Source organism: Notechis scutatus, chromosome 10, assembly GCF_049901735.1.
Source record: "Notechis scutatus isolate UNSWTSFEM ecotype Mainland chromosome 10, rNotScu1.2, whole genome shotgun sequence".
In the NCBI taxonomy this organism is placed as follows: Eukaryota; Metazoa; Chordata; class Lepidosauria; order Squamata; family Elapidae; genus Notechis; species Notechis scutatus.
This window is the reverse complement of record NC_142018.1, coordinates 5,722,236-5,749,840: the sequence shown is the minus strand read 5'-3', so window position 1 is coordinate 5,749,840 and position 27,605 is coordinate 5,722,236. Positions and strand designations below refer to the sequence as shown.

Sequence of the window (27,605 nt, the reverse complement as noted above, 5' to 3'; positions counted from 1 at the left end):
GTGCAACAAAAGGCTTGGAAGGGTTCTGAAGCAGAGAAAAAAGAGCAGATCTTTTTGTAAAGAATAAAGTTCTTTACCTGTAAAAGGAAAGGGTGGCTAGTAGCAACTCTAGTCACTCTGAAACTCAACCTACAAAATGAGAAACTCCAATCTAAGCAAGAGGACTATATTCAAATTGAACATAATAAAGAACAAACAATTTCTAAAAGAAATGACCTGGTACATGAGGAAGACCGATGGAAGCATGTCACTCATGGGAAGAAAACAGCAACCAAGTACAAGGCCCAGCTGTCTGGCCCAGCCTCTCTGGAGCTGAGCAACTGACTTCACAGCCTCCCCCTGGAAGGAAGCATGAAGGCATCTGGAAAGAGGCCTCACCAGGTGCTCCTGTGAAAGGTGGAAAAGTAGCCCAGACCTCCCTGAGGGAAAAAAAAGGCAAGTCTTGGTGATAGGAGATTCAGCTCTATGGGGAAGAAAACCAGCCATTGTTAGACTGGACATTCAGTCTAGGAAGGTTGTTTCTCTGGAGCAAAAAACAAAGATGTGGCTGACAGGCTTACTAAAATAATCAAGCTCACAGATTATTATCTCTTTCTTCTCCTTCACGTAGGGATGAACCAGATGACAATGAACCTGAAAACAATACTGAGGAATTATTAGCAGCTAGGCAAGAAACTTAAAAAGTTAGACGCACAAGTGATTTTTTTTCTTCCAACTTCTAACAAAAGGTCAACATCCAATGAGGGAATAAAGAATTTAACATACGACTTCAGCAACAGAGTGGTCAATGTCTGGAATACTCTACCTGACTCTGTGGTTTCTTCCCCAAACCCCAAATCTTTAACCGTAGACTGTCTACTCTTGACCTCACCCCTTTCCTAAGAGGTGTCTGTAGGGGGCATGCATAAGCGCACCAATCGTGCCTACCGTCCCTGTCCTATTGTTTCTTTTTATTTTTCTTATATGTACCCATTTCATGTATTCATAACTATGTTTATACTTATACCTATTATCTTGTAAGCCATTGACAAAAATAAATAAATAAATAAATAAAAAATAAATAAATTTTGGAAATGAACCACTGGCTTAAGAGTTGGTGCTGCCAAGAAAACTAGACCATGGTCTGCATTACCTACATGAAGGGCTTCTGGCAAGGATGGGCTGTACCTCACGAGGACAGGGAGGAAAATAGTCAGGAAACAACTGGCTCAACTGATCGGAAAGGCTTTCAACTAAAATTAAAGGGGGAGAGTAACCAATCTTTAGGATCTTCAGGACCTGATCCCAAGCATAAACCCCAAGACAACCAATCAAACAACGAGGCAGGGAGTGAGAAGAAGGAAGAAAAACTCAGAAATAGCTATAGGAAGCCTAGCCAGGGTCACCATACAGGACTCAGGTGCCTGTACACAAACTCTCAAAGGGACTTTAACTACCCTGATATCAACTGGGAAACAAACTCTGCATCAAGTGAGAGATTGAACAGGTCCCTGAACAACCCAGCCGACAACTTTGTCCCCCAAAAGGTAGAGGAGAGAAGAAGAGGAGAAGCTATAGCGGACCTAATTCTTACTAACCCCCGAGAAGAAATGACAGAGGGGCTTGAAGCTGCTGGAACTTTGGGGGAGAGTGTTCAAGTCATATTGCAATTCAATATAATGCAAACACAAACAACAGAATATAATCAAGCCATTGTCTTAGACTTTTAAAAAGTCTGCAAAGCATTGCAAGGATGTAAATATTAAAGGGGAAAATAAGAAGCTAGGGAAAGTCTGAAAAATATGACTATAAAGGCCAGTTCAATACCACTGAAAAAGAAAAAAACAGCATGGTTGAGCAAAGATCTTTTGATAAACTGAAAGAAAAAAAAAAGGATAAATACAAAGAAATGGAAAGAGGGACATATAAATAAAGCAGAGTATCAACAAATAGCCCAGACATGCATAGATGAAATCATGAAATCTGAGGCTCAGAATAAAGTAACACTAGCAACAAATGTCAAAAATAATAGAAAAAAAGTTTTTTTTCAACATATAAAAAACAAGAAAAAAAATCAAGGAAATAAATTGGTCCTCCAGAAGCCAACACAGGTTTGTCAGAAACATATCATGCTAAACAAATCCTATTTCATTCTTTCACAAAATCAGCGGGCCAGTGAAATGCATACCTGGATTTCAATAAAGCATTTGACAAAGTAGACTACAGCCTATTTCTTGGTAAGCTAAAAAAAATTGGGATAGACAGTATGACCACCAGATGGATTTGTAACTGACAAATGTCAGTTTTAAAATGATTGCGTTGCAGTCTACTTTCTATGCAAAAGGAGACTTTTAATTGAACCACAACATAAGACAAAACTAAAGAAGCAATTAAAACATTTACAATGAACCCCCCCACCCCCCACCCCCAGAACCCAGTGGTATTTCTGCAGGATATTACAAGACTCATTAAGAAATCCAACTGAACCTTGAATTCAAGTAATGAATGAGATTCAACTATGTGAAGAACTTCCTCCATCACGGAAAAGGGCCTTTATTTCCTTAATTCATAAAGGGAGAGATTTCCATAACCCACAATTTGAGGGTCACACTGATCAACTGGAAAGGGGATTCCTTAATTTGACATGTTGAATAGGTCGCATCTACTAAGTGAAGATTGCTCACATTTTGCTCTGGATAAGTTTGTATCAACAGCTACACAGGTTAATAAACCTAAACACCCACACACACACACACACACACTCCTGAAGTACTACTGTCTGGCTCAGCATTAATGCTCTGGAATGTACTCCATCCTTGAATATGGGCTATTTTGAGAAGATCAGTGGACTTCTGTTTTGAAACAGGTTTGCCAGTTTTCCAGAAGACTGAAGTCAGCAAAGTGTTCTAGAACAGTCCAGTCCAGTGGTGGGGGAGGGGACGTGTGAGCTGAGAAGATGTTCACCTAGCAAACTGAGAAAGTTCCCTGCCCCTTCATCCTAGCCTGTCAGCTACCCCACTAACCCATGGACTGTTTTTTGGAGAGATGCTTGACAAAACAACAACAACTGGTGGGCAGGCTCATCAGTCACCCTTCTCCTCAGGACGTTGCTGAATCAGGCCCTTAACTGATGTAGTCCAGCAGGTTGTTCCCATAGTGCTCAAACAAGTGTGTAAGGGAGGCCACGAATCTCCCTGCTATTCCATTAGTTGTATTTCATCAAGACTAATAATCATTAATCCCAATGATCTCCATAAATTGGTCCAACCCATATTTCAAGCCAGCTAAACTGGGAGCCAGTGCAACATTTCATAATAGTGAATTTCAAAGTTTAATTATGCATTGTGGGGGGGAAAAGGGGGTCCTTGGCTGTCCTGATCCTCCCTGGATTCAATTTCACTGAATGGACCTCTAGGCCTAGCGTTTGGGGAAAGAGAAAAACAGCTTCTGTGTGCCCATTTAATCCGCCGCAGGTCCAATGCTGTATATTTCAATCACGTCTCCTTTCATTCGCCTCCTTCCTAGGGAAGCTGCTCCAACCCCTTCGTCCTCTTACTTGTCCTCCTCTGAACCTTCGCTAGCTCTATTATCTCCTTTTTAAGGAGCAGCTACCAGAACTGCACACAATATTCCAGATCTGGTCATGCCACTGATTCATAGAAGAACATTATGATATTGCCGTCTCTGCTTTCTTATTACTCCCAACATGCCGTTGGCTTTTATTTTTAACAGTAAATGCTGACTGTGCCAGCCCCTCCATTCATCTGTCGATCATCGCTCCAAGGTCACTTTCCCCATCAGCCATTGTTGGTTGATCCTATTAATTTGTATGAGCACTTAAGATTTTGGGTACCAATGTACATCACTTTACCCTTGCCCACATTGAATGGCACCTGCCATTTCAATACCTCTAATGCGCAGAGATGCTCTACTGTCATTACTACCCTGAACAACTTAGTGTCATTAGCAAAGCTGGCTATTCCATTAGCCATGCCGGATTCCAGATCACTTATAAATGTGTTAAAAAGCACCTGTCCTAGGACGAGATCCCAGGATTCCTATTCTTTAGCCAGGTCTTTATCTGCAAAACCATCTGCTTTCATTCCATGGCTGTTCTCCTTATTAAGAAGTCTTTGATGAGCAACTTTTATCAACCGCTTTTGAAATATAAGAAGATGCTATCTACTGGCTTGCCCTCATCCATATGTTTATTATCACCCTCAAAAAACTGATAGATGAATGAGGTGGACCTTTCCTACAGGGAGGAAAGGTCTTCCTGTCGGATCCCAATTATCGGTGGGATCACATTCTCCCAACAGTCTCTACCCATCCAATGAGGCCTGGAAGAGAAGGCTCCCTCTAGATCCCATCGTTTGGGAACATCTCTTGCAGGGTTTCTGGGGTTGCAGCCTCTCGTTCACTGCCCCCTTCTTAATGTCAGGCTGGCCCCGTCCCTGTTTGCAATTCCATTACGGCTGGACTATTCCAGCAAGACTTTGGGCTGAAGGAATCGTTTTAATCTCTCTGGAAGTGTTACAGTTGTTCCTTGGAGCACAGAATATGACCGACGAAATACATTAGAGACAGTGTTATTTTATTCTACTTTTATGTTCTTAATCTTATTACTGTTTTAGGAGGTCAGTAAGTTGCTGTTGCATCAGGCATGACTCAAGTGGCATATAAGACTACTGAAGTAAAATAAATAGATGAAATAAATACTTAGGCTACAAAGTGAAATTGGCTAAACTCATCTCAATTTTACTCCAGCACCTAATGGCCCAAATTATGAAATGCTTCAGAAATCATAAGTGCACTAATGTGGGACACAATCAGCAACAAAATTTTAAATTTAATCAACATACGGCCTCCTCTAAGCACCTCCAGGCAGAGCCTAGAGTTACTCAAGAGTAAAGTAAATGCTAAAGAAACAGAGGGGAACTGGGAAGAGTTAAGATCAACTGCCTTGAAAGAGGAAGGATTACAAGATGGTATTAATTAAATTAAATTAAAAGAAATAAAAACTGTTGCATCACTCCATGTTTTATGTTAACCTCCAGGCATCGGTGAGGCAAGATGGAAGCCTAGGATTGCATACAGAGGAGTTTGGGAGAGGCAGCATTTCTACAGCTGGGAAGTGAGGCTGAGGTCAGCATCTCTATCAACACAATAAACTCAATAAAGCCCAATCACTATGGTAATTGAAACAAGCTCCCTTTCGTAGCCCTGAATCTGGGAAAGGCCTCCTGTCAGAAGCAAAGCACCATAGGGCTGGACCCTGGGGTGCTCAGCACTCAACTGGGTAATAATTCACTTATTAAAAAGTGATCTTCCCAGGAGTACAGGTTGCTTACTAGGGCAGTATTGCTTCTTCAGGTGAAACTTAAAATACTCATGAGATTAAGTTGATAGTCCACCATACATTCTGGGGTGTGGGTGTGTTTGGTAAAAGCAGTACTGGGTCCAGGGGTCCCTCACAGCAAATTTTTCCTCTATAGCTTGCTGTCTAATTAGCCTTTTTAAATCCACATACTTTTTTTGTATGTAGCCTTTTCTAGATTGGTTTAGAGATAGACAACTATTTTTAGACAATCATTTATCCAGAATGGAAAAGGTCTTCTGCACTGGGCAGGCAGTTTGGCTAGGAGACCTCCAAGGTCAGAATACTGGAGGTACACAAGGTTTTAGAAAGGGCGCATAGTCATACTCCACTCAGTAGCAAGGCTGCAGCCGGAGGTGGTGAGCAGTATTAAGGGGTATCTGGGGGTGCAGACAGCAAACAATCTGAACTGGTCTCCTCACACATCATCCTTAGTGAAGCATTTGCAAACCGGTGCCTGCATTTCCTGCGTCGGATGAGGAGAGCACATCTCTCTCCTTCTGTCCTGGCCACTTTTTACAGAGGCACGATTGACAGCATTTGAACAAACTGCATCACCGTTTGGTTTAGTGGCAGCAGAGCCTCAGATAGAAAGTCCATACAGAGAGTGGTGAGGACAACCGAGATTATAGGAAGCTTGCTTCCTGTTATTCAGGATACTGCTTATAAGCGCTGTGAGCTTAGAGCTCAAAGCATTGATAGAGACCCCACCACCACTTCACGGGCTGTTTATGTTGCTGCCCTCTGGGAGGTGGTTTCTAAGTATTTCTAGCAGGACTACCAGATTCTGGAACAGCTTTGTTCCCTAGGCCATCCGTCTGGTAAAACTTGCAAGATTTGTTTTTCTCGCCATATACATGTATATATCCAGATTAGACTGTGTTGTTTCTCTGTGTCATATAATATATACATAATTTTGTATTAATTATTTAGTCATGTTTATGTAGTATATATTAGAGGTGGGGATCCTTTGAGAGCTGCATGCAATGAAACTTCATTTTAGTGTATGCTGATTAGTGTATATTCAACGTGAGAATAAAGTTATTCTAATCTAATATTGATCTGAGCCCATCCAAAGAGGCTTCATATGTTCTCATCACACCTCAAGAAGGTTATCAGACAGCTTGGAGAAAAGGGCAGCCAAGATAAACAGAGGCGTGAACACAGGAAATAGCAATGGAGACTGCTTATCTTAGAAAACAAGTTTACAAGGAGACACTATTGAAATACAAAGATAGACAGGTATGCGTGCTGTGTTCTTTATTCTTATTTTGCCCAGTCTTCACCATTGCTAACTGCAAGTTTACTCTTAAAGGCAGTCTTTTTTTTTGCCTCCTCATTTCTCAAAGCAATGTCTCTTCCAGCAACTTTTTGTCCCTTGGCTGGGGAATACGGACACCTGCCTTTGTAATACGCTCAGGTTTGTTTGAGTTTCATCTGCTGGGATTGTTTCCTGCATGAAGACATAGAAGATCTGTTTCACTGACTCGTCTGATAGAAGCTGTGACTGTCTCAAGAGCTCATCGGTGAATGGGCCTAATCTCATACACACTTGACATAAACCTTCCTCCTTTCCCCTGTGATATTATGTGGGAGTTTCGGCTTCACTGGTTCTGGGACATCCAAAGAGCAGAGCATCATTTTGGTGAACCCACCAGATGCCAAATGTGGCGGGACTTACCTCCGAGGGTCATCCCTGCTTCGTAGCATTTTCTCAGGCGACAGGAGGGACAGTTTTTCCTTCGGAATTTATCAATGGTGCAGTCATTTCGGCTGGCACAGAGGTACTTTTGCTTACCTTAAAAAAAAAATTACAGCAAAATTTGTCATTAACAGATCAGAGGAACAAGCTGGAACAAGTGGGGTGGGGTGATTTGGTTGCAATGAAAAACACACATGTACACCAATGCATCAATCAATACACAAATCGCATCAGACTGAAGGGGTTTTAATCAAGGAAAGCAAAAAGGATTGGAGTGTCGAGTGATGTGCCTCCCCACCATTTCTGGGAATACTGGACAAGGTGCACCTATGTGATGTGCCTGCCCCCAAAGACCCCTCTGGCAGAGGCCCGTCAGAAGCCGGCTGACTTCCAGCGGCTGAGCAAAGGCTGGAAGCGAGAGATTTGGGCTGACACGCCTCTGCTCCTGTTGGGAGAGCGTGGCTCATTGCTAGGCCTCAAGGAAGGGGCTCAGCAGGCCCCACCACCTCTGTACACAGCAGAGGGCAAACCCCACAAGCTGGGCTACAGAAGGGCTGAAATAGGTATCCGAGGTATCGAGGTATCCTCACGCTGAAATCTCAGGTAGGAAAAATCAGAACGGAGGATCGGCCTTATTTGGGGGAAGACTAACTATAATATTAACTCCCACCTTTCCGAGGGAGGCTGCTATAGTACTGCCATTGTCCGTTTTGGTGACATTATCCATCTGGCTGGGCTGGTGACACAGAATATTCATAAACCCCCAGGTGGCCCTGGAAGCCAGTGGTCAGCATATAGTACCAGCTTTGGAAAGGTTACATTAGCTTGCCTGGTCACAGAGGCAGCCCAAAAAACGGCAGCCCTGAACTTTGGGCACTTCCCACGACTCCCACCCCTCAATTGGAAGGATCCAGGTGTTTCTTTCTCCTTTAACTCTCAGCTTAAAATGCCAGCAGGAAATCTGGGCTAGGCTGGCCTGGCCCGGCCAGTTCTCTGAATTAACACGTGACCGTCTCTTTCTTTCTCCTACTCTGACATGGAGGACAAAATCACAAGGTGCATCCGGTCCTTTTATTAGTGCACTGATTGTCTTCACCTTCACTACTTCAGAAAAGCACAGCTCTGAAACCGCCTTACCAATACACCCATCAGCGTATTCATACTTCTAATCTGCCTCTTGGAAAATTCAAGGCAGCCTCGGGCTGGAAAAAAGGATATAGTACGAAAGTGGCAGACTTTTTAAAAAATATTTTAAGTTATGGAGGGCTAGAGAAGGAAATAGGTACAGAGAAACCTGGACAAAACTAGAAGGGCTAAGTGGAAGCAAAGCCATAACAGCATCCCTCTATGGGTGGAAGTTCAAACAGGATATGAGGGGGACAAAGGAGCCAATTGAGGGAACAAGAAAGAAAAGAAGCCTGCAGTAAGTACATATTGGCTTGAAAGTATTTGGAGATCATCTAGTCTATTTGATGTAAGGGATAATGGATCAGAAAACATTCCCAAGCAGGTGCAGCCACTCAGTCCATCTCTAGGACAAAGGACTAGGAAGGGTTTGCACTGTCAAAAGGAATTTGCAGCCAAAGCCTGTGTTTCTCTTTCTGCTCAGAAACAGATATTCCTGCTCCTCATCCTAGGGAAACAGCCCTTGAAATATTTGTGGCAAGTTCTCTCAATCTTCAGGTTAAACATAGTTTGCCTTTTCTCATGAGGCGTAATGTTCAGATTGGCCTCTGCCCTGGTTACCCTCTGGTGAGGTCCCATACTTGAGAACTCTTTCCAGGTTGATCCACTGTCTTCAACGAATGTTTTAGGGTTTGTTTGCAAAATGGCAACGGATCCTTTGCCCCATGGGTTATCAACTCATAGATAGGTGTATCATGTACTTAACTGAATTAAAGGTATACTAGGTTGTGGCATTCTACAACGATCTATTAAATGGTAGGTCTCTAAATCGGCCCCCTGGAACAAAAGGCTATTGCTAGAATTCTAACTGGGGCAAAAAGGTTCCACTCCTCTTCTGCCCCACTTCCAAATGATTCCCAAGTAAGACTCATGGGGGCAACGACCCCTTTATGCCCCCCAAGACTTTAGACCAGCTGCAGCCTGCTTGGGGTGCAGTCTTATTCTGAGCTCTTTTGGACTTTGGAGTCACTGGCAGCCGGTCTGGCTAAATCCGGCCTCTGCCGGGAGAGCGACAGGTTTGATGTAAAAAAGGAGGAGGAACTAACTGCTGATGGCTGATCCCGGGTCTTTCGGGCTCTTATTATTACTCTTACGTTATGGAAAAAGCTGACTTTGCAGCACATGGAAAAAGCGGACTTTGCAGCACAATGCCCACATTGCTCTGCTCTTCTGCTGCAGACAAACTACAGAATCTTTATGGAGCTCAAGGTTTATGGTGCAAACATGATGAGACACAGTTGACAATCAGCCACTTGAAAATCTCTCCAGGGTAGGGTTTTTTTTTTTGGCTATGTTTCTATATCTCCTATCATTTATTTATCTTGGATGGTAAACAAAACAAAACCCAAATTATAGAACAACTCAAAATAATTTCACCTGATTACAGTGTCCATTAAAATATTTATTTAGCCTTCCAAAACAGGCCTTCTAAAAGTTCTCCCAAAACATCCGAGATAGGCAGTTTCTAAAGCTCAGTAAGAAGTAAAGAGAAGATCTGACCACACAACCAGCAACATTTATTTGGCTATGGTGGTAGCAGGGGAAAATGCAAAATTAAGTACAACTTTGCTCCTGCTGTAAGGTTAGGGCAAAAGGCTTTTAAGAGAAATTAAATATGTTTGTTACTCAGTTCGCTCTCTCAAGGAGATCTGTACAATACCAAGTTGTTTTTGGAGAATAGCCAATGGCCTTTGTCATCAAAGGTTTATACTGAAATTAATGTGTGGCTTTTTAAGATGCCAAAATTTTGTGACTCGGAGGTTTGAACCTGCTCTGTCAGAAGACATAGGCTCGAGTGATGAGGAAGATCTGGCATTAAGGTTTGAGCCTGCCTTGTTGAGTGACATAAATGGGAGTCAGGAAGAGGAGGACTTGGCTCTAAGATTTGAGCCTACTTTGTTGGAAGTTTCGGAGTCGTCTTCCTCTCCAGAAACTTCCTCCCTGATTGTGCCTCAGGTGTTGGCAGATAATCAGGAGAGTATGCCGGAGTCATTAGCTGAAGATCAAGCCGAGAAATGCTGGTCTGATGCAGGCAGAAACGTGACATACAACGTAAAAAGAAAAGAGACTGACACGGCCCTCAGGGAATATAAGGAGGCGGTTTAGCTCTGAATCCCTGTTCGGGTCAAATTGTCTTTTGGAGCTAGCAGTTCGGATGAATTTTTCTGTGTGACGGTTGCTTCTGATTTATTGCCTTGCTCGTTATCGGACTTGGTAGGCAGCTTCTGGGAAAACTGCCAAGGACGAATTCAGCCAAGGGAAGTTAACTCTGTCGCTTCTGTTTCTGTCTGTTTGAGTATTTCCCTTTGGAAATTTGGATTCTCACCTTGTGGTGACAGGAGAGACAGAACACCAAAAGATGCATCATTAAACAAATGGGCAGAGAAAAAGAGAGGGGAAGGGTCTTATTTGTTCCTGGACACATGGCTTCTGAAAAGTCCTCTGCTCAGGGCTCCATCCCTGGAGCCTTTTAAGACGAGGTTGGTCAGCCATTTGTCCGGAATGGTAGAGGGTCTCCTGCTCAAACAGAGGGTGGGGCTAGAAGACCTCCAAGCGTCCTTCCAACTCTGTCACTATGTAGTCTGTTCTGGCTGCTTCTTTGATTCCTTCTCCTTGGATGGTGCGCCTTAGTTGCTATGAGAGCTTGCACCCTTCAAGCCACGGGACTTGTACCTCTTGGTACCCTATCCTAAGCCAGGTCTTCACTTCCCCTTGGAGAGGAACACGGTTTCCTGGGGGAAAAGTGAAAGAGGTGAGACCAGCCAAAGATTCTATGCCAAGGAAAGTTCCTGGGGAAAGGAGGAGGAGGAGGAGAAGGGAAGGGCTGCTCGAGACAAAGGGAGCGATGAGATACCTAAGCATCCAGGACATTTGGTCCTCTGACAAAAAAGAAAAGAACAAGAGCATGCATCTTCTTATCTCCATCTGTAATTAACAAAGATACGATGAGATGATTTAATCATTGGGAAAGGAGAATTTAAAAAACACTGCCCCAGACCACAAGTTCAAAGACTGAAGTCACGCAGAAGTGTTGCACTAAAGAAAAGAGAGAAAGAGGGTTGGGTTTCATCGGGAGCTACTCAGAAGAAACATGAAGGTGGCCCAGGAGGAGACAGCATGAAAAGCCCTGCAACCTCAGGAGGCAGGAGAAGGAGGAACAAAGTTCATGAAAATCATCAGGGAGGAAGAAGAACGAGAAGGGAGCTGCTGGGAAGGATGCACAAAAAGTGGGGGGGAGGATAATAAGTAAGGTGGAATCAGGGGTCTTGGAAAAAGGATGGGGGGAATTGTCAGTCTGGCTCATTGTTTCCGAGCTTAAAACTCTCTCTTCCTGAGAAAGGCTCCACCCCCATTTGCACCACTCAGGTGACCCTGAGGACACAGACAAACCCCCAAGTGGCCTCAAGGACCCTCTAAAAGATGCAAAGGACCAGCTGCCTGCAAGGAGTATCCGTCCTTCCCTTTCCCTCCATCTGGTCAGAGCGGAAGAAGCTTCTGGGATGAGAAATGAGACATCCTCAAAAAGAGAAACCAGAAAGTCCAGTTGCCTCCTGGAAAAAAAGCACCTCTGGGACAACTGTGACCTGCATGGCGGAGGGTCTCCTTAGATCACTGATGGCCAACCTTTCGTCATCGCATGCCAAAAGTGCGTGTGTGTGTGCACACGCGTGCCTGCGCCCATAATGCAATGCATGGGCAATCCTCCCCTGCCCCCCCCCTGTGCATGTGCACACGACCCCCGCGTGCACAACCTGTACCTCTGTGCATGTGCCTCCCACGCGCCCCTTGCTCCCTGCACATGCGCGGCAGATACCCAGCAATCAGCTGGGTGGCAGGAGGCGTGTGCGCATGCGCAGGGGACCTGTTCGGGGCACTGACAGAGATGGCTCTGTGTGCCCCTTCTGGCACGCGTCCCACAGGTGCGCCGTCACAGCCACAGACCGTCCCCGGGAAAGGAAGAAGCAGAAAGGAAATAAATGAGAGGAAAGGAAGTAAAATTGGGGAAAGTCTAGGAAGAAAGTTGGGGGTTCGAGGGGCTGCCCTTGAAGAGCACCTGGAGCCATTGAGGGCAAAATGCAGCAGCAGCAGCAGGAGGAGGAGGAGGAGCAGCCTTTGCATCTGCTTCTGGCAGAGCCCGGGTTATACTTCTGCACCAAAACTTTACTGGGCACCCATGTTTCTCCAGGTCCCACTCAAATAGCTGCCGTTGGCCTTTAAAGCCCTACCCGGCCTGGGTCGGAAGGATTGGATGGGTCACCCTTCCCCAATTTCATGGCTGCCCGCCCCACCAGATCTGACGGGATGGGCCTGTTACAGGTCCCCCCACCTAAGCAGCTCCATTGGGTGAGTCCTGGGTGGGAGGCGGCCATTTCCGCTGTGACTCTGCACTGTGCATTCTCTTGCCCTCTAAAGGGAGGAGGGCCTGGGGCCTCCTGAGCGCCTGAAGGTCCCTTAAGGCAGTGGCCCCCAACCTTTTTTGTGCCACGGCCCGGTACCGGCATCACAAAATCATCCGCGGCCTGGTACCAGCATCACAAAATCATCCACGGCCCGGTACCGGCATCATCAGCATGCATGGCAAGGCGAGCCGAGTGACCGGCCAGCCAGCCGTCCCCCGCTTCTCCCCGCCACCTTCAACTCCTCCTTTGTACCTGTGTCGATCGGCTTCGGGACGGCTTCGGGACGGTCGCTCGGCTCGCCTTGCCTTGGGTGCTGAAAGAATCCTTGCGCCTTAGTTTTGTTCGAAGCCGCCCCCCCCCTCGATGAAAGTAAGGCGCGAGGATTCTTTCAGCACCCAAACGCCGCTTTCTACCCGGAAAAGCTCACCGGAAGCACTTTTTCATCAAAACAAGATGGCGGCGCCCAGCAAACCGGTGGCCCGGTAGAAATTGTTCCACGGACCGGTACCGGTCCGGGGACCAGTGGTTGGGGACCCCTGCCTTAAGGCACAGACATGCTATCAGGCCTGGGGACCCCAGAGGGCAGCCAACTGATATAGTGGTTCCTCTGCCTAATTTCCCTCTTTTAGTTTTCAATGCTTTTCATCTTTGTTAATGATAATGAACGTAACCTTTGTTTAGTTTTCTTGTACGACGCCCAGAGTCATTTGCTCATGAGATGGGAGGTTCCCTATATTAGATGGGTAAATAAAGTGGGTCAGGAGAGCAAATAATTAAGTGAAGGAAAAAGAGAGGGGCCAATAGCAGAAACGAGGGGACGCACAGTAATAGCAGTGCAAGCAAAGCAGAGTGGAAGTTTTCATTTGCAACAATCATTTTGAGATACAAGACTGAAAAGATATGACTTAGCTGAGTGTCTTTCTTAACCAAAATTGCATCAGAAGCGTTTTAATTAAGCAATTATTATTTTTAAGTAGCCCACAATTATCAGTACACTGACTTTGTGGCATGGGAAACAACATTATTATAAAACTCCCATCAACCCGATTGCCCCAGAGCAACTTCTGTTTGATAAGTTGCTCCTTTCAAGCTGGCTAAGTCAACGTCATCACATCATTCATTGTAACAGCTGAAGATTAATCTACCATCTCTTTGCTGAAATCCACTTTGGTTATTCACATCCCCACTTTCTCCCATAGAGTTTCATCAAACAAAAGTATTTAGCAAACAGATCTGGAGTTTAGCTGAATGCCTGGGGTAAATATGTACACAACCTGGCATTTTTCTTGGCAACAACATGGAGGCTATTTATTTTGGGATTTCCCAGTCTGGCCTACAGGCCTGAACTTCTCCGGAGTCTTTGATCCAAGGACGATGATGAGGCTCAAGAGGACTTGCTTTCTTAGGCCAGGCACCTGCCGAGATGACAAGCCCAAAAAACTAGATTGTTTTAACGTTGCATCCAAATTTTACTCTGGCATGCTTGAATCCAAATGTGTACTTTGCTTGCTTTAGCGCTTCCCTTTCTGTTTGATAATGGACACGTTTTCCTGAATTAACCCCATAACAAATCAGTGTTTTGAAGCTTCCTCCAAGAATTTATGGGAAAAGCTCGTTTTTTTTCAAAGCCCCCCCCCCCCCGGAAGAATCTTCCTTGCCAGCTAATCCTGTTAAACGCCTTTTGTGTACCGAAGGCCTCGGCATCAGGATGAGATGGTTGCAGAAAGCAACTGCGACCAGATTCTTTACTGAACAATTAAAACAATCTGACCAAGATATTGCTCAAACGGGCAGTTTTGTTTTATTGTGTTTTTTTATGGTCACCACCTTTAAAGTCCTGGGCAGAAACAATTCCCATGACAAGAGGATCCGTGTCTTCTGGCCCCTCCTGCATGAATAAATTGTGCTGATAGGCAGAGTGGATCCAAAAATGCCTGGGTACGTTTAGGCCTTAAAGCAATTTACACACACACTTTGATGAATGTAATCCTGTCCTTTAACTGGTTCGACTCTTTCATCCTCTCCAATAAGGCACATTTTAAAAAGCACCTCTTTGACGAACCAACGCAAGAGAAAGGCCTACTACGCTTCCATGGGCTGGGCATGACTTGCTTTTGATTTGCCACCCATCAACTAATGTTGATTTCCTCCCAAGGTTGGGGTGGCTGGTGGCCCCCAAGCCACGCGGCAGTCTCCTTCAGCAGCCTGCGGCTTGCCGCCGTGAGAGCTGGAGTCCAAGCCCAGGGCCTCCCTGAGCCAAGCTCTGGTGGGAACGCCACCTCTGTTTTCCAGGCTCATGTCAGTTGCAAGCAGCTGTCTCCCAGGCAACGACTGAGTCCAAAGTAAGCAAGCAAACCCCCCCCCCCACGACCCTTCAGGCATTACACAACTGTGCTCTTTGTTTGGGCCCTCCTTAGCAAAATCACATCAACAACCGGTAATCAAAGCCTTGAATAAAAGTCATTGGACTCTTTGTCTCACTATAATGCTCCCCCTCTCTCAGGATGGCCTGGCCTGATGCTGGGCCACAGGGCTGACAAAACGACCACGTTTTAAAAAAAAAAATACAAAACAAGCCCAAAGCCTTGTTGTTTACCTTATTAGCACTCGCGGTAACACCCAAGACCCTTTGCTTCTGAGGAAAAACAAACCACCGCGAGGCTCAAGGGCCCTAATGTGAAATTCCGCCCAGTTCTTTTTTACACCACCAGCTCCCAGCAGCCCTTCCGCTTAGCCTTCATCCCGGGGTCCTGCCATCCCCATTGCCAGCAGCTGAAAAGCTGCTTTCCCCCCCCCCGGATGAGACGGTAGAGGAGAAAGGGGAGAAAAGCAGAAGTCCCAGCCAGTCGTGTGAAAACTCTGAACTTCTTCCCTGGAGTAGGAATGCGCCACCAGGCTTAGAAGCTCATACCGAAGGATTCAGCGTTATGTTACAGAGGCCCCAATGGTGCTCTGCAGAGGTGTCGGACTAGTAACCCAGCATCCTCTTCCTCATGAAAATCAAAACTATATTCCACCCCATTAAAGGATATCATCCTTAGCATTATCTTGACTCTAGACCAGGGGTGTCCAACCTTGGCAACTTTAAGACTTGTGGACTTCAACTCCCAGCAAAGCTGGCTGAGGAACTCTGGGAGTTGAAGTCCACAAGTCTTAAAGTTGCCAAGGTTGGACACCCCTGCCCTAGACCATTCCAAACAAGTGGCTGTCCTGTCTCTTCTTCAAAGCCTCCAATGATGGAATATCCACATCTTCTGAAGGCGAGCCCTTCGGCTACTTTAGTGCTCTCACTGTCAGAAATTTCTTCTTAGTTCTAGGTTGGATCTCTCCTTAATGATCTGCCATCCATCACTTCTTGTTCTTGCCCTCAAGGGCTTTGGAAAAGAGGCTGAGCCCTTCCTCCCTGTGATATTCTCTCCAATATGTTCCTGGATTCTCTGGGGCAAATGGACCTCAGCCATCTGGGCACGTTGATCAAGAACTTGGGTGCCCAACACTTTCAGCTCATGCAATATATTCCGTTATAGAGCAAACGGAAGACCTTCATGACTTAGCTCTCCATTTTTGACTATCTGACTTAAAAACAACCTTTAAATATGCCCCTTAAAGCCTTTCAACAATTACTGTAGTAGATAAAAACCTGAAAGTTTTTTCCAAGGCTAAAAGGAACCTTAACATTCTGGGAACATTTTTTTTTAAAAAATTATTATTTATCTGATAATTTTTAGAAGATGTATTTTCCTCTGATTTCTTTTCCAAAATACTCTTTCTTCCCCCACCCTTTATTCTACCCTCACTTAATCCTATTTTCAAACTATTCTGCCAATATCGCCTTTTCTCAACTTTGCTCCATGGAAAGGAGGTTTTCTGGACGCTGCGTTTTCCCTTGATAAAGACACGGATAGCCATGGGGGGCCCCTTCAAACTCACAGTCCCTCCTTCAGGGGCATTTCAGGGCACCATCCAGAGGGCCCCGGAGACACATTCCACTGAAAGAGGCAGGGCACCAAAGAGCAAGACGGACAAGAGGAGGGGGTTTTGGGGGGGAGGGTCATAGGGTCCCAGCATGGCAAGGCACTCAGAGCCCTTTGCTACTCATTTAATAGAACCAGATGAAAATATTAAGAATATGATACTGTATCATTGGTCCTTTTACCACCAAGGATTTTGAGTTAAAGAGCAGAACCCCAGGATCAAGGATCACGATTTCCAAGCACAAAGTCCATGTCTGGGCAAGAAAATCTCAAGGCAGCCGAGGAGAATCAAGTGAAAGTTTACATTTATGGGGAGAAACACTCCTCCGTCTTCTTCAGCGATCGCTTTCTATTTTCAGGGATGACTCATTCTAACTAAGCACTCTGAATTAAACTGATGGAGAGACTCTGATGATCTTTCAAAATACACAAACTGTGAAAAGCTTTTATTTCCTCTGGAGTGTTCCCACTACTTTGGTCTGTGTCTTTGGAAACCCTCTCAACAGGCCGATGATACAGATTTATTTTTGAACGATTCATTGTCTTTCCACTTGGCAAGCAACTCATCACTGCAGTCTTCTCTGCATCAAGAGCCATAACAAATACACAGCTTTCCTGATGCCCCTTATCGGTGCGATTTGTTAATCCAAGTTTTTTTTAAAAAAAGGATAAATAGCTATTAGTAGAACATCTAGAGGTGGGAGTCACTATTGATTGTTATTGATTTACAAGGAAGCCAAGAGTGTGGCGCTGCCCAGTAAGAGCCCAGAGCAGGCACTCTTTGCCAGCTGTTTCCCCAGGGGGAACAATCAATCTCTTTTATGCTGAATCAGGAGGTTGTGAATGGCACAGGAGCTTCTGCACGGGGACCACACATGGTAAGAAAAATAAGGAATAGCAACCTGGTAGAAAAGCTGCAGAGTGTAATTCTGTTTCCAAAGCCAAGCTGGGGTTATAGTTTGGAGACTAAATGGTTATGGTCTCATGGCAAGCCCCCAAAAGCCTCATTTTCCAGCTGTGGACTTAAGGCTTGATTCAGCTTCCAGAGAAGAAGCAGACTCAGCTATTGAAAGGGCAGAGAGAAGACAAGACGTTTTAGAGATTTGGTACTTTCATAAGAGAAGCTTATAATGAGAATAGAATATCAGCAAATAGTGTGAATCTGCAAAGTTAAAGTCCAGAAAGCAAAGGCTCAGAATGAAGGTGTCTGTGGAACTGCTTAGTTCCTTCTTTGCATCTATTTTCACGCAAAAGGAGAAAACAGTCCAAACAACGCCATGGGAGACAGGATAGGAGAGCAAGTCAAAATAGGCAAACAGCGAGTAAGAAAGCACCTTTCCAGGAGTTTACACACTAGTTCTGGAGAGCTGGAAGTGGTGATCTTGGAACCACTAAACAAAATCTCTTGGAGCTCCTGGAGCATAGGGGAAGTGCCAAAGCACTGGAAAAGAACCGATGTGGATCCCATCCTCATCAAAAAGGAGAAGAAGAAGAAAAAAACCCCCAGATCCAGGAAACAACACTTTAACATCAATACCTGTGAAGATTGTAGGAAAAGATAATACAGCAACAGATTTGCAAACACCTAGAAGCAAGCAAAGTTACAACCAGAAACCAACAGATCATGCCAAATAAATCTTATTTCATTCTTTGACAAAGTGACTAAAGTGTCCCAAGCATGGTCATTCATGATGTCAATATGGAGAGAGACAACTCAGGGAGCATCTCCAAGTGCTGAGTCCCAGGCTCACTAGTCTTAAATGACTTAGATCAGGGGTGTCCAACCTTGGCAACTTTAAGACTTGTGGACTTCAACTCCCAGAATTCCTCAGCTGAGGAATTCTGGGAGTTGAAGTCCACAAGTCTTAAAGTTGCCAAGGTTGGACACCCTGACTTAGATGGAAGGGATGCTGAGCTCAGAGTGGTCATGGGGGACTGCTAACACCTCAGAAAACAGGCTTAAGGCTCAGAAGTGTCCTGATAGATTTAGATATTGGGCCTGATCCAAGAAAGCATGGTTCAATAGCGGAAAATGTATGGTTCTGTATTTAGGTCAGAAGAACCAAATGCACAAGTATATACGGCAAGTGGTACCTGGCTCAACAGTATTGCTTGTAAAAAGAACCTGGACTTTCTGGGAGACCAGAAATTAAGGTTGAGCCAGCAATATGTGGCAGTTGCCCAAAGAGTTAATGCAATACAGAGCTGCATCAATCATGGTGTAACATGAAGATCACAGGCGGCAATAATACCATGCAATGCTGCCCTGTTTAGCCACACCTACAATGCAATCAGCTTGGCTCTAGTGTGAGAAGATGGGTGCCTGGAAAGAGTTCAGAGAAGAGCTATGAAAGCATGATTGGCCTGGGCACGTTAACATGAAAGAAAGCCAGTTAATGATGAGGGCGGGTAAGTCATCTTGCTAGTTCAGTTCACTCTTTTATTCTTTCTATTTTTCTTTTCAGTTTGTATTATCTTTTATTATTGTAATTAAAGCTTCTAATAAAAAAGATTTTAAAAAATAAAGGAAGACGATTGAGGTGTGACATGACAGCCATGCCTATTTCTTCTCTCTAGCATCTAAGGGCAAGATGGGAAGTAATGGCTGGAAACAGAAATCCAAACTTGAAATAAGCAGTAATTTCTTGACTGTGAAAGCTGTCGAACAGTGGAACACCCCTAGATCAGGGGTGTCCAACCTTGGCAACTTTAAGACTTGTGGACTTCAACTCCCAGAGTTCCTCAGCCAGCTTTGCTGGGAGTTGAAGTCCACAAGTCTTAAAGTTGCCAAGGTTGGACACCCCTGCCTTAGATCCTTGAGTGCTTCATCATGGAAAGTTCTATGTCAAAGTTGAATAGCCATTTGTCTGGGAAGGTCTGAGCAGATCCCCTCTGATCACAGGATTCTATAATCCAGGAGGTAATGCAATTTGACAACAAGCTCCAGCTGTGATGTTTGATCTGATGAAGGCAGCCAGCAAACTAAGCCTGTGAACCACCAGTTGGAAAATAAGAATTGCTTGCCATGCTTGTGGATCATCCAAAAGATAGAGGAGGGAACTAGAGGAAAAGCTATACTGGACCTAATTATTACTTAACAGAGAAGAAGTGATAGGGGCAATTGAAGTTTATTTATTTATTTATTTATTTGATTTGCCAATTGTTTACAAGATAATAAGTATAAGTGTATACATAGTTGTGAATACATGAAATGGGTACATATAAGAAAAATAAAAGAAGAATAAGAGAAACAATAGGACAGGGACGGTAGGCACGTTGGTGCGCTTATGCACGCCCCCTACAGACCTCTTAGGAAAGGGGTGAGGTCAATAGTAGACAGTCTAAGGTTAAAGTTTTTGGGGTTTGGGGAAGAAACTACAGAGTCGGGTAGAGTATTCCAGACTTTGACCACTCTATTGCTGAAGTCGTATTTCCTGCAATCAAGTTTGGTGCGGTTAACTTTGAGTTTGTATCTATTGTGTGCTCTTGTGTTGTTATGGTTGAAGCTGAAGTATTCATTGACAGGTAGGACATTGCAATGTATGATTTTATATACCATGCTTAAATCAGACCGAAGACAGGCGTAATTCAAGGTTTTCTAGTTCTAGAATTTCAAGTCTGGTGGCATAAGGTATTCTACAACGAGTAGAGGAGTGGAGAACTCTTCTTGTGAAATATTTCTGGACTTTCTCAATTGTGCTAATATCAGATATGTAATGTGGGTTCCAGACTGATGAACTGTATTCGAGTATTGGTCTAGCAAATGTTTTGTATGCTCTGGTTAGTAGTGTGATATTACCAGAGAAAAAGCTACGTAGGATTAGGTTAACAACTCTTAATGCCTTTTTGGCTATGTAGTTGCAGTGGGCTCTAGCACTTAGATCATTAGAGGTGAGTATTCCAAGGTCCTTTACAGAGCTTGGGTCATCAACAAGATCTTGACTATTCAGCTTGTATTTTATTTTCTGATTTTTTTGCCAATATGTAAGACAGAGCATTTATTTGTTGAGATTTGAAGTTGCCATTTGTTTGACCATTCTGATACATAGTCAAGATCTTTTTGTAGGGTAGCAGTATTGTCTGTGGTATTGAACAGCTTTACATCATCAGCGAAAAGAACGCAATTGCTCTTAATATGATCACAGAGGTCATTTATGTAGAGTATGAAGAGAGTTGGTCCTAGAACACTGCCTTGGGGGACACCACTATTGACAGGTACAGAATTTGATAGGACGCTCCCAATTTTGACCATTTGTTGTCTGTTTGCCAGGAATGCTTCTATCCAGTTATTCAGTTGTCCAGAGATACCATAGGATTTTATTTTTAGGAGTAGTTTGTCGTGTACCACTGAATCAAAGGCTTTACAGAAGTCTATGTGGATTGCGTCTATTGCTTTGCCCTGGTCGAGTTGTGTCGTCCATATGTTTTTGCAGTGTAAGAGTTGCAGATTACAGGATAGTTTTTTCTGAAACCAAATTGTTTATTGGAGAGTAGGTTGTTTGTCTCTAAGTGGAGGATGATGGATTGGTTAATAATTGATTCCATGACTTTACAGGTGACGCAGCATAAGGAGATTGGTCTGTAATTTTCAACTAGGATTGGGTCTCCCTTTTTGAAGATGGGGATGACAGTGGCTTGTGACCATAGGTTAGGCAAGGAGCTGGTCCTGAAAGATTTTTCAAAGATTATGCTTAGAGGTTTGGCTATGGCAGTGGATAGCTTTTTTAAGAAGTAGGCACATATTCCATCCGGTCCAATAGATAGAGATGGTTTTAGATTGCGTAGTGCTTTTTCAACATTGTCTTCTGTAAAATTGATATGTATTAGATCATTGTTGTTATCTGTGGTATGGCTAGGAAATACTGGGCATGATCCATTGCTGTTTACAAATACTGAGCGAAGAATGTGTTAAAGAGGTTGGCTTTAATGGTGTCGTCGTTGCAGTCTTTACCATCAGGTCCTATCAAGGGTGGGATGGACCTTGAGTCTTTTAGTTTGTTGTTTACAAAATTGTAAAAAGCACGGTGGAATTGGTGCTTAGAAGGTTTTCCTCTTGTTTAATGTGATAATTGGTGCATTCGGTCTTTATCTGGTGGCATAAATTTTTGTATCGGCTTTGAAATTGGCAACGTGACCAGATTTGTTTTTCCGCCAGAGTGATCTCTTTTTGGATTGAAGTTTCCTTATTGTTATGGGTAATCTGCTTTTTGTTTTGTTTTGGGAGTTGTTGTTGGTACATATAGTTTGATGACTCTTTTGACTTCAAGTAAAAATATGTTGTAATGGTCTTCAACAGTATTGCATCCAGTGAATAGAGATTGCCAATCAAGGGATGAGAGATCATTGTCTATAAGATCATAGTTGCCTTTTTGAAGTTACAATTGGGGATTACATCATTGTGGTGATTTTTGTGTGGGCGTATGTTGAGACAAAAGTCAATCATATTGTGGTCACTGCTGGAAAAGGGTTCTTTAGTTTGTATTCCGTAAATTAAATTCAAACTATTGCAGAAGATGAGATCGAGGCAGTTGTTTAGTCTAGTGTTGTTGGTTACTAGTTGTTCCAGTCCCAGATTTGTAATAGCATTGTAGAAAGTTGTGTATATGATTTCAGTTGTACATTCATTTAGGGTCCAGTCAATATGAGGTAGATTGAAATCACCAAGAAAGATAAAAGGGTATGGGCAGGATGCAGCCCATGTTAGTAATGTATTTAGCTTGTTTACATGTTCGATGTCATAATCAGGTGCTCTGTAACATAGTAAGAATCGAATTGTGATATTTAAGGATAGTTCACAGATGATGGTCTCAGGAAGAGCAAGCTCCTGGGTAACTTGGATATTTTTAGATGTAAGGACTTTTTATAGAAGATAGCAACACCACCTCCTCTACGAATTTCACGATCTGATCGGTAAACATGATAGTCCCTTACTGTGGTAATGGAGTCAGGGAGAGATGTGTTGAGCCATGTTTCACAGACAAATATAATGTCGAATTTAGCCATATTTAGTAGGAGGAAAAATTCAGGTATTTTATTCACGAGGCTTCTTGCATTGAGTAGTTTGCATTTAAGGCCAGTAGTAGTTGGAATTGAGGTAGTTAGGGCGTGCATGCCTAGTCTTGGGTGATGGTGGATCGGTTGAGGTAGGGTTGTGGTTGAGGGTTAAAGCTGAGTTGCGGGTTGTGTGGCTTACTTTTGATACAGTCAGCATGGTAGTCAATGTACAGGTCCTTCTCTCCATTGTCTAGACGTTTTTGAGTTCAGTGCGGAGTACACGGGAGCGGGCACGTTGCTGTATGGTTAGGTCAGGGCGACAACGGAGGTTCTTATGGTTGGTGTTGGTTTTGGCGAGTGAATTTATAGTGTAAATGAATTTACGTTTGCTTGATTCATTTTTGCAAATGACCCTGCACAAGCATGGGGCCACAGAGCCCTCTCTGTTTTTGAGCTCTCGGCCAATGCGGGAAATGTCAAGTATTTCATCAGCGGAGATGTTTCGGACAGTTGTGATGTCATCATTGTCATTGATGTTCTCTAGACCAAATAAGATGGCGTTTGGACGTTTCTGTTCACGCTCAACGGCTTCTCTGATGAGGATTGGGATATCAATATTTGTCTGGGTTGTGTTTATTTGTGGATTGGGTTTTGGATTGGGTTGTGGTTGTTGGGTAGAGATGTGGTTTGTAGCTATTGGATGTTCAGGTTTTTGTGTTGTGTCCTTTTTTTCAAGGTTGGATATTCTTTCTTTTACGGCGTCCAGGGATGCTACTATGGTGTTAAGGGATGTTTCAATGGTTTCGATGGTATCAACTCTTTCAGACAGATCCAGTTTGGGTCTGCATGATTTGCAGAGATATGGAAACTCATTGGATGATTCTAGGTATTGAATCATTTGCTCAGGTAATCCCAAGCAGTCATGATGAGCGTATTTTTTACACAGAGAACATTTGATGGAGTTTTCATTATCCTTTAGATTTTTGTAGCATTTAAGGCATGTGTAGGAGTCTTGTGGTTCATTGGTGGGGATTATCTTCTCTTTAGGTTGTGGTTTGACATTGGATTTTCTTTTTGGCATGGTAGGTTTGTTAAGATGGTACGTTGATTGCCAGAACTTTGGGCCAAGAGTGACCATGTCATATTGGAATTCAATATAATGCAAACACAAGCTATAGAATATAATCCAACCAGTCTCTTAAATTTCAAAAGAGCTGATTTTAACAAATTCAGAGATAGCCTGGGAAAGATTCCATGGATGAAAATCCTAAAGGGAAAAAGCCACTCAAGAAGCTTGGGAAACTGAAAAATATGATAATAAAAGCCTAGTCCAGCACTATACCACTGAAAAAGAAAAACAAGAAATCAAAGAAGAAACCAGCACGGTTGCACAAAACTCTCTGATAAACTGAAAGACAAAAAAGGACAAGTACAAAAAATGGAAAGAGGGACACATAACTAAGGCAGTATATCAGCAAATACTCTGAATCTGCAAAGATTCAGATAAGTTGAGGGTCAGAATGAACAAAGAGAAAGTCAAGGATAATAAAAAAAAGTTTCAATATATAAATAACCACAAAAATTCAAGGAAAGAGTCGGTCCACTAAAGAGAAAAGATAGCAAGGAAGTGTCCAGCGTTCGGACTCCTGATAGCTCCCTAGTGCAGGGCTCGCCAACCTTTTGGACCTCAGGGACCACCAAACTCATAATTTTAAATCCCGTGGACCAGAGACCCTGGGAAAATCCCCCAAAAAGTCTGCAGGAAAATTCCCCACCCCATTTTCCTACTGATCAATCATTCTTTATTTGGGATTGCAGGATACTGTCTCCAGCTCCGTTCTCGGGGAGGGGGAGAGAGAGAGAGAGAGAGAGAGAGAGAGAGACTTGGCTTCATGCAAGGAAAGCAGCAGAAGTCTTTCTTTCTCTCCCCCAAACTCTGCCAGAAATAAGTCTTTGCCGGCGCAGCCTCTTGGTGCAGGATGCCTTGCAGGGTCCCAAAGACTCATTTCTGGTGAAGTTTGGGGGAGAGAAAGAAAGACTTTTGCTGCTTTCCTTGCGTGTAGCCAAAAGCAGAACAAAGAAGTGGAAAGAAGCAGCCTGGTGGCCAGGCGAGGTGCGTGTGGTAAGGGGAGCAAGTTCCCCCCTTCCGTCCTTTCCCCCTCCACTCACTACGTCATGTTGTTTGCAATGCAAGTGATGCAAGCCTTGTGTTCCCGCAGACCACGTGGGTGGCGCAGCCTTGTGTTCCCGTGCAGTCTGGATTAATTGCTTTGGGGATAACATTTCTCTGCAAGACCACCTAAATTTTCTCGCGGACCACCGGTGGTCCCCGTCTCACTGGTTGGCAACCACTGCCCTAGTGTATTGTTAGGAAGAAAAGCCCCTCTGTTGGATCCTGCATTAACTGGTCCTCACTCAAGCCTTCCTACGGATACTATTAAGCTCTTTTTTGAGTCCTGGAGGGAAGCTGACAGTTTCCAGTGTTTACATTATGACTGCAAACCACTCTTTTCTGTCCAGCAAAGGCTGATTTCACCCCAAAGAGTCTCACATTGGTAACTGTAGTACAACTGGTTGGAAGCAATTTGAAGGTCAGTTGCAAATGGTTTATTTTTGTAAGTCACCCAGGATCATTAAGAGTGGCTGGCCATATACATTTTCTTAAATAAACACGAATTATCTCTCCTGCCCTGCCTAATTAGTTTGGAAAGCACCTGATGGTGTATGTATATAGGAGCTTCCAACCTGGCCATGCCTTAGATATCGTATATCACCTCAGCTTTCATAATCGACTTGGCTTGGGCAAGACTCCCAGAAAAACAAAGCACGAGGACACCTTGACATGTCAGAAATGCAACTGGCAACTTTTAAGCTGTTGGAGTTATGTCAGAGGACAAAGGATGCTGCTTTCATTGATGCTCCTTTTGTCACAACAAATGTAGATTTAAGGAAAGCAAAGAGGTGTGACAGGTGGGGCAAGAGGAAGCAATGAGGCCTGCCAGCATGCCTCCCCCCTGGCCGTTTGTAAAGTACACACAAGTGTATCACAACATACATGCTAGCATTTATTTTCACGCATATCCACAAAACATTACATCTATGGAAAAACATGGCACCACCATTACTCAAAACTAGGCACGCACGCCCCTAACTACCTCAATTCCAACTACTGCTGGCCTTAAATGCAAGCTACTCAATGCAAGAAGCCTTGCGAATAAAATACCTGGATTTCTCCTCTTACTAAATATGGCTAAATTCGACATCATATTTGTCTGTGAAACATGGCTCAATGTATCTCTCCCTGATTCCATTACCACAGTAAGAGACTATCATGTTTACTGATCAGATCGTGAAATCTGTAGAGGAGGTAGTGTTGCTATCTTCTATAAAAAGTCCTTACATCTAAAAAACATCCAAGTCACACAAGAGCTTGCTCTTCCTGAGACCATCGTCTGTGAACTGTCCTTAAATATCACATTTCGATTCTTACTATGTTACAGAGCCCCTGATTATGACATTGAACATGTAAACAAGCTAAATTCACTACTAACATGGGCAACATCCTGCCCACACACTTTTATCTTTCTTGGCGACTTCAATCTACCTCACATTAACTGGACCCTAACCGAATGTAAAACTGAACCCATACATGCAACCTTCTACAATGCTGTAACAAACCTGGGACTGGAACAACTAGTAACCAACAATACGAGACTTAACAACTGCCTCGATCTCATCTTCTGCAATAGTTTGAATTCAATTTATGGAATACAAATTAAAGAACCCTTTTCCAACAGTGACCACAGCATGATTGACTTTTGTCTCAACATAAGTCCACACAAAAATCAACACAACAATGTCATCCCCAACTATAACTTCGAAAAAGGCAACTATGATCTTATAGACAACGATCTCTCATCCCTTGATTGGCAATTTCTATTCACTGGATGCAATACTGTTGAAGACCATTACAACATATTTTTACTTGAAGTCAAAAGAGTCATCAAACTATATGTACCAATAACAACTCCAAAAACCAGAAAAAAAAATTACCCATAACAATAAGGAAGCTTCAATTCAAAAAGAAATCACTTTGGCGGAAAAACAAATCTGGCCACGTTTTATTTATTTATTTATTTATTTATTTGATTTGCCAATTGTTTACAAGATAATAAGTATAAATGTATACATAGTTGTGAATACATGAAATGGTTACATACAAGAAAAATAAAAGAATAGGAGAAACAATAGGACAGGGACGGTAGGCACGTTGGTGCGCTTATGCACGCCCCTACAGACCTCTTAGGAAAGGGGTGAGGTCAATAGTAGACAGTCTAAGGTTAAAGTTTTTGGGGTTTGGGGAAGAAACTACAGAGTCGGGTAGAGTATTCCAGACATTGACCACTCTATTGCTGAAGTCGTATTTCCTGCAATCAAGTTTGGTGCGGTTTACTTTGAGTTTGTATCTATTGTGTGCTCTTGTGTTGTTATGGTTGAAGCTGAAGTATTCATTGACAGGTAGGACATTGCAATGTATGATTTTGTATACCATGCTTAAGTCAGACCGAAGACGGCGTAATTCAAGGTTTTCTAGTTCTAGAATTTCAAGTCTGGTGGCATAAGGTATTCTACAGCGAGTAGAGGAGTGGAGAACTCTTCTTGTGAAATAATACGTTGCCAACTTCAAAAGCCGATACAAACATTTATGCCACCAGATAAAGACTGAATGCACCAATTATCACATTAAAGAAGAGGAAAACCTTCTATGCACCAATTCCACCCGCGCTTTCTACGATTTTGTAAACAACAAACTAAAAGACTCAAGGTCCATCCCACCCCTGAAAGGACCTAATGGTAAAGACTGCAACGACAACACCATTAAAGCCAGCCTCTTCAACACATTCTTTGGCTCAGTATTTGTGATCCAAACAGCAATGGATCATGCCCAGTATTTCCTAGTCGAACCACAGACAACTACAATGATCTAATACATA

The 27,605-nt window shown here is 43.5% G+C and overlaps 1 protein-coding gene across 1 annotated transcript in view; it reads right to left on the bottom strand.

Moving 5' to 3' along the window:
- AR (androgen receptor) overlaps window positions 1–27,605 on the bottom strand; it is a 150,543-nt gene that overhangs the window by 50,539 nt on the left and 72,399 nt on the right. The window contains exon 3 of the mRNA XM_026684905.2: window positions 7,038–7,154. Within this exon, the coding sequence (XP_026540690.1) occupies window positions 7,038–7,154 (117 nt within the window). The remainder of the gene's footprint in view (window positions 1–7,037; window positions 7,155–27,605) is intronic.